General features: G+C 40.1%; 5 protein-coding genes across 6 annotated transcripts in view; 2 read left to right on the forward strand and 3 right to left on the reverse strand.

Annotated features, from left to right (window-relative positions):
* LOC104807222 (probable 3-beta-hydroxysteroid-Delta(8),Delta(7)-isomerase) overlaps positions 1-1048 on the reverse strand; it is a 2091-nt gene extending 1043 nt beyond the window's left edge. The window contains exons 1-2 of the mRNA XM_010532411.2: positions 773-1048; positions 99-240 (exon numbers count right to left, since the gene is read on the reverse strand). Coding sequence (XP_010530713.1) covers positions 99-240; positions 773-914 — 284 coding nt within the window. The 5' untranslated portion in view covers positions 915-1048. The remainder of the gene's footprint in view (positions 1-98; positions 241-772) is intronic.
* Positions 1049-1842: 794 nt separating this feature from the next.
* LOC104807231 (40S ribosomal protein S27-2) lies at positions 1843-2847 on the forward strand. The gene is made up of 4 exons (XM_010532424.1): positions 1843-1954; positions 2078-2179; positions 2310-2338; positions 2484-2847. The coding sequence occupies exons 1-4, from the start codon at positions 1952-1954 to the stop codon at positions 2608-2610; spliced, it is 261 nt and encodes an 86-aa protein (XP_010530726.1). The 5' UTR covers positions 1843-1951; the 3' UTR covers positions 2611-2847.
* Positions 2848-4934: 2087 nt separating this feature from the next.
* Positions 4935-8537, forward strand: LOC104807262 (sterol 14-demethylase). Its single transcript, XM_010532464.2, has 4 exons — positions 4935-5056; positions 5657-6159; positions 6745-7372; positions 7953-8537. The coding sequence occupies exons 2-4, from the start codon at positions 5695-5697 to the stop codon at positions 8312-8314; spliced, it is 1455 nt and encodes a 484-aa protein (XP_010530766.1). The 5' UTR covers positions 4935-5056; positions 5657-5694; the 3' UTR covers positions 8315-8537.
* The window catches only part of LOC104807240 (probable beta-1,4-xylosyltransferase IRX10), a 7836-nt gene continuing 280 nt past the window's right edge, over positions 7376-14931 (reverse strand). Inside the window, exons 2-6 of one of the 2 annotated variants that reach the window (XM_010532442.1) lie at positions 14783-14931; positions 14063-14451; positions 13618-13859; positions 13245-13388; positions 7376-7956 (exon numbers count right to left, since the gene is read on the reverse strand). In XM_010532442.1, the coding sequence (XP_010530744.1) occupies positions 7587-7956; positions 13245-13388; positions 13618-13859; positions 14063-14451; positions 14783-14876 (1239 nt within the window). In that variant the 5' untranslated portion in view covers positions 14877-14931 and the 3' untranslated portion in view covers positions 7376-7586. Of the gene's footprint in view, positions 7957-12663; positions 13389-13617; positions 13860-14062; positions 14452-14782 lie in introns of those variants that run through there. The other variant, XM_010532434.1, reaches the window with a different exon arrangement.
* LOC104807252 (transaldolase) lies at positions 9036-11777 on the reverse strand. The gene is made up of 7 exons (XM_010532452.2): positions 11507-11777; positions 10838-11009; positions 10666-10715; positions 10203-10503; positions 9911-10099; positions 9647-9829; positions 9036-9528 (listed from the first exon to the last, which is right to left on the reverse strand). Exons 1-7 carry the CDS (start codon positions 11689-11691, stop codon positions 9283-9285), a joined length of 1326 nt encoding a protein of 441 aa, XP_010530754.1. The 5' UTR covers positions 11692-11777; the 3' UTR covers positions 9036-9282.

Here is a 14931-nt window from a genome sequence, read left to right on the forward strand (position 1 = left end):
AACTGTCGACTTTCCCTGCCAAACTTTGTTCTATGAGTTTCTACTCTCGTCAATTCCCCGGAGTGAGAAAGAAGAATATGCATTGAGAGAAAAACTTACAAACTTCAGCGAGATAAAAGGAAGTCTTATCCTTGAAAAATTCCGGAGAGAAAACAAAGTAACCCTCAAGAATCATGTGGGTGAGACCAGTGAACGCCCACCAGCACATAAGCAATCTATCAAGCTTGGATCTTTTTGTCCCTGCCAACACGAAAAACAAGAACATATCCAAACTGATGAAGGAGGCAAATCGGAAATCGCTATTACATTCGTCGAGAGACAAGCAGAGAAGAACACATTTTCACCAAGGCAACAACATCCATAGTAGAGGAGAAAACCTAAATCAGCGTTGAATGTTCATAACCTTAGTCCTCTTGTATTACATTTCCAACGAGAACATGCATGAGAGGATACTCTGCTATACAATCTTCAGAAGAAAAAAAAACAAAGCATGTGAAATGGATCAGACCAAGAACAAAGACGCAATTTTGAGAAATCCTCGGTCAATCTTAGCATAAACCCAATAACATTGACCAATACCCATCAAAGTATAAATCCCGTATGCTAGATCTTGAGCAAAACTAGGTCAAATCGGATCGGTTCAACTCCCCGGTGACTGAATCGGATTATGTCGTTTGACGGAACCAATCAGACAACGACGATGGTCAACAGTACAAACAGCAACAGGAATAGAATTCGAAAAAACGAATCAGAGGGGAGAGGAAGATTATACCAAAGAGAAACCAGACGACGGAGACAACGAGGAGAGAAGCGAGGAGGTAAACGCCGACGATTGTAGACTGAGGCATCGACACCGGAACGTAGCCGGGAAGTTCCAGATCTCTGGGAATGTACGGATGCGACGATTCTTCCATTTGTCTGCCGGATTTGTTTGGTCGGGATAAAGGAAGGTTACGTTGGTCGTGTTAGTGATGGTGAAGATGTTTGGAATCGAGTTCGGAAAGTCAAAGGTCTCAATTTTTGCAGACCTTTTTTCCGTATGAGATCTGAATACTGAATGCTCACCCATTTATAATCTCTCTCTTAATTTTCATTATACTCTCTCTCCCTCTCTTAGTTTTCATTATTATCTCTCTTAATTTTCATTATTATCTCTCTCTCTCTCTACTAACTAATCTTGCAGAAGGACCGGAGGAGCTAATCATAAATTTTGCATGACATTCGATCGTCATTTTTTTGGATCATTTTTTTTTTCATTTGCAATTTTGTGGTTTAAAAAAAAATATATTTATAAGGTTTTCATGTCAATTTTTTAGTTCTATTCGTACCCTAATCGTTTTAGTTAAAAAATGACGATTTTATAAAATATTTTAGTTTATTTTCATTTTTTCCATTATTTTATATTCAATTAAATATGATCTAAAGCATTTTAATTTTGTATCCGACAATTTGTTTCCTTTCAAAAAGAATTAAGAGTTCATAAATTTAATATACTTGAATTAAATTAAAATTTTAAATGCATTTGAATTAAATTCAATTGGATGTAATTTTTTTTAATTAAATAAATTTAAGATAATTCGAATCTAATATAAAAATAATTATAGATTGAATAAAATATGACAATTTATTTTAAAATGATATTTTTAAACATATAAAATTTTTAAAAAACTAGACAATATAACCAAAATGAAACGGAAGATTTCCATCCCTAAACGATTGGTCAATGGGCTTGAATATCTGGCCCAAACAAAACCTTTTAAATAATGGGCTTGAATATTTGGCCCATTAGTTTAGACGCTCTCCGACAACTCATACCCTTGTATAAATCAGCACTTTTCGTCGTTTCCTAAACCCTAGAACTTTCTCTTCGCGAAGCCGCCTCAAGAGTGAGCCTGTTCGTATCTCCTAGGGTTTCGCACATTCGTTTTCTTCGCGCTTTCTGCAAACAATCATGGTGAGATTTTCTGTTTTTCATCTCTCTCCGATTGTAATGGTGTTTTCGTCTTCTGTTTCTGGTTATGTAGTATTTGGAATCGAGTTTTTTTATGTTTCTGTGTTGGATCCGTGGTTTTGTCAGGTTCTGCAAAATGATATCGATCTCCTCAACCCTCCGGCGGAACTGGAGAAGAGGAAGCACAAGCTCAAGCGTCTCGTGCAGTCCCCTAACTCCTTCTTTATGGTACGTGTTTACTTTTGTTTAAGATTAGGTTTTGAAAATTCAATCGTTAATTGCACATCGGAAGAGGGTATACACTGGTATAATCGGATCTGCATCAGAAAGGTCTGATCTTGTTTTCCTTCGTTTGCAGGATGTCAAGTGCCAGGGATGCTTCAACATGTGAGTTTTCAACTATCCTTGCTGTAGTTTATTCTCTAGAATTGTGTTGAATTTTGGTGTGGTCGCTCTAGGGTTTGTCTTAGGCCGTAAGGAAGATGATTGGGCTTGTCGGAGTTATAATAACGATGCACTTGAATTTCTACAGAACTACGGTGTTTAGCCATTCTCAGACAGTTGTGGTGTGTGGAAACTGCCAGACAGTGTTGTGCCAGCCCACGGGTGGTAAAGCTAGGCTCACCGAGGGCTGTTCCTTCAGGAGAAAGGGAGATTGAGATTCGAATTCGACCAACAGTCTTTCCTCAGATGTTGCTGTCGATGTGGGTTTTGTCTAAGTCTAAGATATGGCATGAATCAGATGTTTTTTGTTTGGGATTTCTTTCTTGCTAAGCACTAATGTCTCCCTGATTTTGAACCATACATTTCTACTTCGAAGTTCTTTTGTCTTTTGATTCTCCTGATGCAACAGAATCGGATTTTATTTGAATATCGGAGTCGTAAATTGCTCGTTACGGGTTTCACGATAGGTTCGCTTGCTCTGATTCAGTGATTTCGATTCTGTTAATTTGCTCTACGGGTGTTTGGTTTGTAAGTTATGGATTCCCACCACGGATACAGTTTCCTCGTCGAAATTTTACCCGCCTGGAACATATTTGGGGATGGGATGTAGTTAGTTAGCATTCTGGTGGGGACATGATTATTTGTAGGGGTACAGAAGCGAGCCTGGCTAGCGAGCGAGCTCATGTTTACCGGTCAGGGTCGAAAGCTTATGGTCCGAATAGTGTTGGGTCTGGCCGTAGCGAGTCGATGTAAAATAAAGTGTTTTACTCCAAATCGAAGTCGGGGTCCATATCGTACCGAATACTCTACTTTGGGCCGGGCCTAAGTAAACCAAAAAAGTAGACCCATTTTGTATCTATGACCACTCTTCGGGCCGGTTCTAATCTGACTAAATTCTGGGCCTCAATGATACATACGTTATATATATATATATATGTGTGTATAGTACTAAAATATTTTCTCTATCTAAAACCTAGAGTTTGGGCAATTTTGCGGCAGCACCTATTGCATTGTCCCAAAACCGCCCATGTTTTTGACGAGTCCGACACTGCATTACCGTGAACTTTGATTATTGTAATATTATTATTATTATATTTTTTGGGCCACGAATGTTGTATGAATTCTCATGTGATTTGTCGTGTTTTGCTAGAAAACATCCCATTTGTGTTATATATATATATATATATATATATATATATGTGTGTGTGTATATAGAGAGAGAGAGAGAGAGAGAGAGAGAGAGAGAGAGATCCACTTGGCCAGTGAAGCCATGAGCTCACACGACCAAAGCAGAGTTCGACCACCTTGGTCTCTCCGCAATAATATTAACCAATTACCAGATGACACGTGTTCAGACAAATCTGTAGGCCATCCACTGTTTTTAACTTGGTCATTGATTCCCTGGATACATTCCTAATCCAACCTAAACTACCTTCTTGAGCCGAGCCACATTTTATAACTTCTCTTATTTCTTTAACCCTTTTTGTTACATTTTTTTTTCTGAATGGAACTTCATTAGAAATATAATTGTTGAACTATATATTTGTTCATGTTAAAGAAAAAGAAAATCGCGTTCCTTGGCATATTGAATTCTTGAAAAAAAAATGCTCAGTTGATAAATTAGGTATATCGAATAAAATATAAAACAATTATAAAATGAGATCATACTTATTTGGATCGATATATTAAAGATATATTATATATAATGAAAAACTCGTCATTACAAATGATTGTGTCATCGATATATAATTTTGTGTGTCATATTAATCATATTTTGTATCTATCTCGCTATTTAGATTTTTATAATTATTTGGTTTCATAAAATATTAATAATTAAATTAATACTATTAAGATAAACCATTGTGATAAAAAATACTTCCAATTAAAATCTAAAATTTGAAGGAAGCGATTTATTAATTAATATCTAATATTAAAATTTTAAACAATTTTACATGATATATAGTTATAAATACAATAATAATTTGAAAATATCCATAAAAAATCTCCAATTTTGTATTAAATGGATGCATTAATTCCTTTATTTTTTTTCATATTAATACACATATTATAATAAAATTATGCCTGAACTTCTATACTTATCAATCACATTAACAAGAATGAAAAAAATTCCAAAAATATATACATATGTACAAATACACATATGTATGTATATATCTATATTTTTATTTTTTTAAATGTTGAAATCATTTTTTTTCTGAGATAACGTTTGGAGGATATATTAATGTTTTTTTTGCTACTGTAAAATTTCCAAAGTTATCAACTTTGGTGGCCACACATTTTTGAAAATATCAAAGTTTTGTGTGGCATTTTATATAATATAGGTATTAATTTGGAAGAAGATAGAATAATTGATTAATGTGATAAGTTGATAATTTATTTTTATGGATTCTCTCTACTAATTGTTGTGATCTTTGATTGTTTATAGCTCCGATTCATCTCGGCTCGGCTCAGCTCAGGTCGGCTTCGTATCACGTGCGTGGCTTATATAGTGACTCGACCTCACGTCTGATTTGTAATCTAAAATCACAATCAGTGACAGTGCGAAAATCTGGAGAGTCACTTGATTCAGATGCTCCGATTCCGTATCCCTTCCTCTTTCTCCTTCTAGATCTTCGGAGCTTCCTCATCCCCGATCCTCAGGTATTTCACATTTGATTTCCTTCTCTTCCCATGTTCGTTGTTTCATCACCAATCCGATTTTGCTCCGCAGTTCTTCGATTCTGTTTTGTTCGATTTGTCCTTAAGTATGTGTTGATGTCTTCTCCGTTGCTTTTCTGATCGATCGCATTTGATACTCTTCGTCTGCGGTGGTAGACTTGTCTGTTTTGGACCACTGTCTCGGATTTTGTTTCCGCGATTGCCATTACTCAAGTCATTGCATCGGTCCCGGGGGTGAGGAATTTAGGAGCGATTATTCAATGTTTTTTTTTTCTTTTCTTAGATGCTTGGATTTCTTCGTGCTTGCTCATCGGATTCTGGTAAAAAAAAAAATTTCGGGAGATTTGGGAGGAGAAATTCGCAGATCTGAGCCATTTGTTTTTGGGGGAAATCAGGAAGTGATTCCACAGAAAGATTGTCATACCTATGAATGTTGCATTTCTTATTGGTTTGTTTGCACAATTAGTTTTTACTGGGTTTTCATCCCCAAGTACCACCGAATCTAGATTCATACATTTGTTGTGGTTTCAAGGATCGTTAACCATTCGACATGAATCGAGCATCTTTTGCTCTTTCTTACAGGTTTTACAGTATAAATCAGTAGAGAAATACAAACGGCGATGGACACGGACAACAAGTTCTTGAACATGGGTGTCCTCATAGTGGCCACCATTGTTGTGGCCAAGCTCGTCATGTCCTTCCTGCTATCTGGCTCGAAGAAGCGTGTTCCTCCCACTGTTCGAGCATGGCCTCCCGTAATCGGAAGCCTGCTTCGCTTCTTGAAAGGCCCGATCGTAATGCTCAGAGAGGAATACCCGAAGCTTGGCAGTGTCTTCACTGTGAAGCTTGTTCATAAGAACATCACCTTTCTGATTGGCCCTGAAGTGTCGGCTCACTTTTTCAAGGCCCCTGAGACCGATCTCAGCCAACAGGAAGTCTATCAGTTCAATGTGCCCACTTTTGGTCCAGGAGTTGTGTTTGATGTGGATTACTCCATTCGCCAAGAGCAGTTCCGGTTCTTCACTGAGTCTCTACGAGTCAACAAACTTAAGGGTTATGTTGATCAGATGGTCACGGAAGCAGAGGTGAGGATTTCATCTCACAGTGCTGGATTTATTACATCTAATGGAAGTGTTCCTTCTCTAATTAATTGCAAATATGGTCCTGTGATAATGCCGCTAGTTAAAAAGATAAAGCCTATCTCATTCTTTTTCTTTATAGGGAAAGTTTTAAAACCATCATATCATAATCCATAAAATTGAAATAGGGGGATCAAGTTCTTTCATTGAGTGAATTTGTTTGTGCTTTTATACACAGACACTTATTTGTTCCATGTGCAGGAGAGTGTTTGAGTATGCAGAGTTTATGCATCTGTAAATGCAATGCTCGTTTATGTGTGTGTATTTCTAAATTCCGCCCACAACCCTCTTAGATTGTATCCAAATCCATCTATATTTATCCGAACTGGAGATTTTAGTTACAAGTATCAGCCAGAACATGACGGGTTCTTTAATTTTATGTCTGTTTATGACTGTGTCCACTTGACTTGAGATATCTTCGCCTGAAAGGCATATGTATATATTTTCCTCTCACTGTTTGGAAAAACTCCTTCAGTTTCTTTGTGTATTACCGTTTTTTCGAGTCTTAATCCTTATTCTGGCGTTTGGCAGGATTTCTTCTCGAAATGGGGAGATAGTGGTGAAGTGGACATAAAGGGTGAGCTAGAGCGTCTCATCATCTTGACCGCCAGTAGATGTCTACTGGGCCGAGAAGTCCGTGACCAGCTCTTTGACGACGTCTCCGCCTTGTTTCACGACCTTGACAATGGAATGCTCCCTATCAGTGTTCTCTTCCCATATCTCCCCATCCCAGCTCATCACCGCCGTGACAAGGCCCGTGCAAGGCTGGCTGAGATTTTCGCAAAGATCATCTCATCGAGAAAATGCTCGGGCAAATCCGAGAACGACATGCTGCAATGTTTCATCGACTCAAAGTACAAAGATGGTCGATGCACAACTGAAGCCGAGGTCACCGGCTTGCTTATCGCCGCTCTGTTTGCCGGACAACACACGAGTTCTATCACTTCGACATGGACTGGAGCCTACCTCATGAAATACAAGCAATACTTCTCGGCCGCATTGGATGAGCAGAAGAAACTGATCGAAAAACATGGGGACAAGATCGATCATGACATCTTGTCCGAGATGGATGTTCTTTACCGTTGCATTAAGGAAGCTTTGAGACTCCACCCACCACTAATCATGCTCATGCGGGCCTCCCACAGCGATTTCAGCGTGAATAAAAAGAAATGGATTTTTTTTTTCTCATTACTTGTTATTATGTATATATCTACAAAAAAATTCCAAAACCAGGAAGAAAAATCTCACATTTTACAGTGTGTAGCATTGTAACCAATAACTCCTCGACTCGGACACAACTCTAAAAGACCAAAACAAGGAAAAGGAAAGAAAACAGAAAGAACCATAACAAAAGTTTCAACTCTCTTGGAGATTCACCAAGGTTTCAGGTCCCCAACCGGACCAGCAGTCCAGTTCAAGACCTTCTCGCCCGGTTTCACGTACACACTCTTCTCGTGCGGCAATTTCCGAGCCAACCCATTTAGTATCTGATGAAATGCATCACCCGGTTGAGCCGGTTGGGGAAAAAGCATTGCCCGTTTCATCGATGGATTCGCTAAAAGTCTCTGTTTTCTGAGAACCACTTCAGTCGGTATCGAAGTGAGGATCGTGTCTAGTTTCGGGACATCTTCTTCAGCCACAAAGACTCCGATTTCTTCCCAGGGGATGGCATCTGCAAAGGGCAGGACAATGTCGTCGGCTATGATGACTGGAATGCAACCAAACACCACTGCCTCTACCAGCCTCGGACAAAGAGTACGACATTCCAAAGGGTCATATCATCGCAACTTCACCGGCATTCGCCAACCGGCTTCCTCATATCTTTAAAGAACCCGACACGTATGATCCCGATAGATTTGCCCCAGGAAGGGAAGAGGACAAAGCGGCTGGGGCATTCTCATACATCTCCTTCGGGGGAGGCAGGCATGGGTGCCTCGGGGAGCCATTTGCGTACCTTCAGATCAAAGCCATATGGAGTCATTTGTTGCGGAACTTTGAGCTTGAGCTGGTTTCGCCTTTCCCCGAGATCGACTGGAATGCTATGGTGGTCGGCGTGAAAGGGCAGGTGATGGTTCGTTACAAGCGGCGCCCGCTTTGCTGATGGTCATGCAAAAACCTGGTAACGAAAGAGTAGGTTTTTTCTAAGTTATTGTAACCCTGGAACCTGTTTCTGTCCGGTTTTTTCACCTTCGTTACCTCTCTCGTTTGTTTTTAGTTTGTGATCGTTCGATGTCGCTGCTGCTTTCGGGTTTTGCCCCAAACTGTTGTTTCGAGCTTTTGTCGGGTTCTGAGTTGTTGGATACTCCCAAGTTTTGATTTGTCTCCTTCGCATGAGTGATATAGAACTAAGCTCAGTGTTCAGGTAAAAGCTCGAATACGGTCCAAACTAGGACTGGGCAAATAAACCCGAAAATCAGGTATGTGACTCGTGAGTGGGGTATTTTATGGATACGGGTGCACCGACAAGATGAGCATGGTTTCAACAACAGCGAAAATCTCTACCGAGACCTAGGTCTGTATCGAGACGAGGGCAGGGGCGGATATCCTCATCGGGTGTCTGAACCTTTTCTGCCTACGGCAATTTGCCTTGTCGTCCCTCGTCACGCCCTTGCCTTTGACACCCGATGAGGAGCACCCGAGCTGACAGAAAGACGGATATCCTCAGGTACAGGTAATCACCACCGGCCAACACCCGAACCCAAATATCAGATTCTCACCATCACCAGAGCTTTACACGTTCCTTTAGTTTTGTTGGTTAACGGATACACGATTTTCAGATACTGAAAAAATATGCATGAAGTGTTCCAATGCATTCGGCAAAGTTTCTATACTACCTCCATCTTTGTAAATTCGTAAACGTTTCTGTAACTTAGCCATAAAACAGTGAGTGAACAAAGCTTAACCCAAATCGAACTCGTTCAAGAACAAAACGTCAAAAGACTGCCATTTTTTTTTCAAATCCCGACAAAAGACACAACCTTTTAACCAAAGCACTGGTTTTTCTGAGAACCAGTTCTTGCTTCTTTATTACCACCAAGAGGGAAGAGAAAAACGAACATGTTTTCAGTTTCAGTGGCTGGCTAGTTTGAGAGAGTTGGCCTTGTCCTGGAGTGTACCGAGCAGGCTGTCGAAACTCTTCTTGAACGAGTCGACCCCTTCGTCTTCCAGCTGATCCCCGACCTTGTTCCAGTCTATCCCCAGCTTCTCCAACGCGCTGTATATCCCTTCTGCCTCCGATACATTGGCATCTATCGTCCTACCCACTTTCCCGTGATCGACGAACGCTTCAAGGGCTTGGTCCGGCATGGTCGAAACCTGTGATTGCAGAAAAAGGAAAGCTCTTTTTTCAAATCAGGGATTCGGGTGTTAAAGAATGACGGTTTTTATGACGTGAAACACCGGATTTGCTATGGAGAAAGGATGACTGACTCACCGTGTCAGGCCCGATGAGGGGAGCGACGTACAAAGTGTCGGGGTAAGCAGGGTTCTTCACACTGGTCGATGCCCAGAGAAGCCTCTGTTTCTTGGCACCTTTCTTTACCAGAGCTTCCCATCTGGGACCCGAGAATTTCTTCTGGTACAGCTGGTAGGCTAATGCGGCTTGAGCAACGGCGGCCTGAAACATTGAGAAAAATCGAGTGACATAAGCTTGTTGATTCACGGGTTTTTCCTCAATGATAAACCGGACAGACTTCACCTTCCCACGGAGATCCAGGGCCTCAGGGGTACCGATTTTCTCGAGCATCTTGTCGATGAGAGTGTCAACTCGGCTGACAAAGAAGGAAGCGACGCTCGTGACTCTCGAGAGGTCGTCCAGTCCAGAGGCCTCAAGGCCATCCAAATATGCATCGATCACAGCCTCATATCGAGCAATGGAGAATATAAGCTGCAAAAAAAAAAAAAAAGCACGTAACAACAACGTTCTTACAAGACACGCCAAGAAAACAAGATCAAGGAGGCGCCTTTATCAGATATCACGATAAGTTTACCGTGACATTGACACTAATGCCAGAAGCAATGACATCCCTGATGGAAGGTATGCATGAAGCAGTTGCGGGAATCTTAATGTAGACATTTGGGCGGCTGACGATTTTGTGAAGCCATTTCGCTGCTTCGACGGTCCCTTGGGTATCGTCAGCGAGTCTCGGAGAAACTTCGACTGAGACATAACCATCGCCGCCATCAGTCTCATCATAAATGGGCTCGAAAAGCTTGCAGGCATCTTGAATGTCCTTCACCACGAGTTCCCAGTATGCGCTTTCGATGTCTTTTCCAGATTGTACAAGTTCCCTGAAGTATCAAAGAAAGCAGATTCTGTCAGAAAACACAAAAAAGCAGCCACCTTTGCAACAGATCATGCTTTTTCAACAATCAGCAGTTAAAACAAGCATTTGAACACATTGATACAATCAGATTGGAATCGAAATTATGCAGCATAGTCTAGAGGAATACCTGAACTGATCGTTGTAAGCGTTTGAGGAAGATATGGCTTTCTGGAAGATCTGCAGGTTCACATAGACATAGATCACGTAAACGAACAGCCAAAAAGAGATTGGTGCAACCAACAAGCAGAAAACCCAAAAGCCCGAAAAATGACAAGGGAAACAAGTAAATGATGATCTACCGCAGGGTTGCTCGTTACACCTCTAACGCCATTGTCGATGAGAGGGAGAAGATCTGTAACAGGGCGGCACAAATTATCGTACCAAGGGCTCTGCCCTTCCTTCTCGTAGAGATCGTGAAGAGTCGTTCTCTTAGTGGCACTTCCATTTCCACCAGAAGCAGAACACCTGACACTGTTAACAGGAAAATGAATCAAACAAACCCATTGCAGAAACCAATTCCGCAAAAACTTAACCAGAAACCAGAATACTATCACAGAGACACAAAGACTAGTTGATGTATTCATTCATACAGATAAAAAACTTGCCATCTTCTGTTGATTACAGATATATCCGACAGCGCTATAAACAGAGAAAGCCAGAATATATAGATTGATTATCACCATGAGATCAAGAGTCAGGAATCAAATCTCCATGGTTATGACAGAACATCGGGCTTTTGTAACACAAACAGAAACAACTGAGAATGCTTATCAACCTGCTATAAAATCACGAAACTTTTTTTAAGAATGTCCGAAAAGGGACAAAGACCCAGATTTCAGGTGCCCTTCAACTAAAAAGCAAATACAAGATCATTTCTGGTGAAACCCGACGCCGCGACGAAAAGCGCAAACACATATCGTGTGTAAACGTACAGAGATACATACATGGATAGAGACATAGATGCTTACATCAGAGAGGCTCGCGATTGTTGATCATAACGCAGGCGCAGCTGCGAGGACAAAAGCTTGACGTTGAAATCGCTTCTACCGTTGAAGCCGACGAAGGATCTGGGCAAGAAGGAAGACGATGAAGATCTGGGCTTGACGGAAGCAACAGGGCAAGATGGGTTTGCGAGCTTGGAGATGGTAGCCATTTCCTCTCTCTCTCTCTCTCTCTCTCTCTCTCTGTGATCGATGAGAAAAACAAGAGGCAAAAGGGGTTGGTGAGTTAGGTCGGTGAAAACAATGGATTAAGGAACTGCTAAATACAACAACACGAGATATATAAAATTATAAATTATATTTGATCATTTTAGGTCATGGTGACGTCATAATAGCCAGTTTTTTTTTTGCGAAACGGCAAAATCTATCCTTTTTTCAGTAATAATCCATCATTTTTACCGTACTTTTTATAGAAAATTCAAATTTTGCATAATATAGTTTTTTTTATAACCTTGATTATATATATGTGTGTATATATATATAAATCGAAGTGAAATTGTTTGGAGAAAAGCATAGCTCTAAAATCCTCGCAACTTGTTTAATAATGTCAAGTGGATAACATAAAAAATATTAATTTATACAAAGCGCGTCTTATCAGAAATGCCAAAGGTTGCTTTAGAGTAAATCCTGTAATGGCCATTGTTAGTGCTCAAGGGTTCCTCTCAGAGAGCGTAATTAGTCTTATGATTAACCAAGTAATCATCCATTGTTGGTTTTATTTGATAAATTTTTAAAAGTCTGGATATTTATATGAAAGTTTTAAAAAATTCAGGTATTTATTTAAAAATTTTATAGTTCACATATTTATTTAAAAATTTTATAAAAATTCAGATATTTATATATTCTTTCCTTTTATTTTTATATAAAATTAATTTTATCAAATTTTTTCAATTGTTTTTATATAATAATAAAATTTGTATGTAATTTTATTTTTCGAAATAAAAATTATAACCATTCAATTTTTATCTCAAATTTGATTTATTATTTATTTTATCCATTTCGGTTTGGTTTCATTAAACCGAACCAAAATGATTACTTCTAATATATTTACAAAAATTTAAAGTTTTTGGTTTTAAAAAAAATTATTTATACCTAATGTGTATACATATGACGTTAGAATTATAAAAAGAAATGGATTTTTTTTTTCTCATTACTTGTTATTATGTATATATCTACAAAAAAATTCCAAAACCAGGAAGAAAAATCTCACATTTTACAGTGTGTAGCATTGTAACCAATAACTCCTCGACTCGGACACAACTCTAAAAGACCAAAACAAGGAAAAGGAAAGAAAACAGAAAGAACCATAACAAAAGTTTCAACTCTCTTGGAGATTCACCAAGGTTTCAGGTCCCCAACCGGACCAGCAGTCCAGTTCAAGACCTTCTCGCCCGGTTTCACGTACACACTCTTCTCGTGCGGCAATTTCCGAGCCAACCCATTTAGTATCTGATGAAATGCATCACCCGGTTGAGCCGGTTGGGGAAAAAGCATTGCCCGTTTCATCGATGGATTCGCTAAAAGTCTCTGTTTTCTGAGAACCACTTCAGTCGGTATCGAAGTGAGGATCGTGTCTAGTTTCGGGACATCTTCTTCAGCCACAAAGACTCCGATTTCTTCCCAGGGGATGGCATCTGCAAAGGGCAGGACAATGTCGTCGGCTATGATGACTGGAATGCAACCAAACACCACTGCCTCTACCAGCCTCGGACTCCATGGAGCCCAACCTAGAGGACACAGACAAAAGATGGATCGTTGCATGTCTTCGTAATATGTTGTCGGGTGATCTGTGGAGATGTCGAAGAGAGGGTTGTTCTTGAAATTCTCCCACACTGCCGCTCTTGCTCCTCTGTGTCAGTTCAAAACAGAAAATGCTCATTAATCTTGAAGTGTTATTGACAATTTGATTGTAATTGTCGATTCCTGAATACACAGTCTTAAGATGGCCTTATACCCCAATTTTTCATATGATGAGCTTAATCTTGAAGTGATGTTATTGATAATTTGATTGCAGTTCTAGGGTGAATGATGATATTAAGATAGATGGGTACAATTTAACTTTTACCAAGAAAATGTACCTTGCATAGTAGCCGCCTTCTGGGTCATTGTTAACATCGTAAAACAAACCCCGGAAGTATACGAAGATAGACCGAGGAGTTTCTGGAGGAATCAGATGGGCTTGCATCTTCTGAGGTGGAGCATAAGGCGGAATGGTGATGGAGCCTTCGTTCAAGCACACGTGGTTCCTCTGACCGAATGTCTGAACCAAAGTAGCACGCCGAAGCAGTGGAAGAATCCCCCTTTCAATGGCTTTCTCCTCCTGTTTTCCACATCCACATAAATCTTGAATCTCCATGAAACAAACTCATTGCAAAATTCTCCAATCTCGTGCATATAATAAGTTCACCAAAGAATTCATCAACTAGTAGCTAGTTCCTGCATCTAAGTTCTAAAGCAATGCATCCATACCTGAGTACGTACACACCCATCTAATCTTTACTGATTACTGACAAATTCTTTTACCTGATAATGGAAGCAGGCTCCAAAGTCATGGGGCACGACAAAGAAGTGATCGGCTCCTTCAGTCCGGTTCCAATAAGGCCAGTTTGTCGAGATCAACTGTATAGCACTCCGCATCATACGAGGAGATTTAAAAGGCAGAGGCAAGCCAGTCGGAGTGAGATCGCAAGTAGGGTATATGGGAGTGTAAAACCAATCTGCTTCCTCCGGATTTAGTGTCCGAACAGGGCTAGATAAGAGGAATCTGTGCATAAAAATCTCGGCAGCAAACATGTGGTTAAGGCATCGAGGGTCCTTTTGTAGTAATTTCTTGTTGTATTTGCTCGGGAGCTCGTAAACATAGACCTTCAACCTTCCCACTGGGTTATCTTCCAAGACATCCCCAGCACTTCCTGTGCATTTCGGACAAGAAAAATCCAATCAAAGAGTTTTGCGTTTGAACATTTACCGACATAACTGAGTTTGGCTATCAATGCAATGAATAAGATAAGCATCAACCGAATCAATCCGCATGATGGGAATAACCATAAGATATCCGAGACTTTGAATGAGCGTATGTTCCAAATTCTTCGTGGGAATAGTCATTCTGTATAGTAATTTTCCCGGAAAGTGGAAACTTTTCTACGAATTCTTCCTCACTGACATACCGCAAAAAGATTATCTGCCCTATACTCCAAACTCCTAGAAGGCGGAAAATTACTTCCCCAAAACTGAAGAGAGTACCTGAAATTCGCTCAGTACGAACATTATGTTCAGCGGAAGAAACCCAGAACAACACGAAGACGAAAATGGCGGAAACCCATGATCGATCCGACATCTTTCACCCAAAATCCGAAGCGAAATCGAAGTGGGTATCTAGGGTTCGATCGGAA

Source organism: Tarenaya hassleriana, unplaced genomic scaffold (assembly GCF_000463585.1).
Source record: "Tarenaya hassleriana unplaced genomic scaffold, ASM46358v1 Cleome1, whole genome shotgun sequence".
Lineage (NCBI taxonomy): Eukaryota > Viridiplantae > Streptophyta > Magnoliopsida > Brassicales > Cleomaceae > Tarenaya > Tarenaya hassleriana.

Bases quoted from the DNA above. Each gene is read 5' to 3' on its own strand.
- LOC104807231 (XM_010532424.1), top strand. The intron at 2,180-2,309 runs GTACGTGTTTAC...CTTCGTTTGCAG, and splicing joins CCCCTAACTCCTTCTTTATG to GATGTCAAGTGCCAGGGATG. The intron at 2,339-2,483 runs GTGAGTTTTCAA...GAATTTCTACAG, and splicing joins TGCCAGGGATGCTTCAACAT to AACTACGGTGTTTAGCCATT.
- LOC104807262 (XM_010532464.2), top strand. From the start codon at position 5,695: ATGGACACGGACAACAAGTTCTTGAACATGGGTGTCCTCATAGTGGCC. The intron at 6,160-6,744 runs GTGAGGATTTCA...GGCGTTTGGCAG, and splicing joins AGATGGTCACGGAAGCAGAG to GATTTCTTCTCGAAATGGGG. The intron at 7,373-7,952 runs ATAAAAAGAAAT...CACTGCCTCTAC, and splicing joins CCACAGCGATTTCAGCGTGA to CAGCCTCGGACAAAGAGTAC.
- LOC104807252 (XM_010532452.2), bottom strand. From the start codon at position 11,691: ATGGCTACCATCTCCAAGCTCGCAAACCCATCTTGCCCTGTTGCTTCC. The intron at 9,830-9,910 runs GTGAAGTCTGTC...TCAATGTTTCAG, and splicing joins CCCTGGATCTCCGTGGGAAG to GCCGCCGTTGCTCAAGCCGC. The intron at 9,529-9,646 runs GTGAGTCAGTCA...CTGCAATCACAG, and splicing joins CCCTCATCGGGCCTGACACG to GTTTCGACCATGCCGGACCA.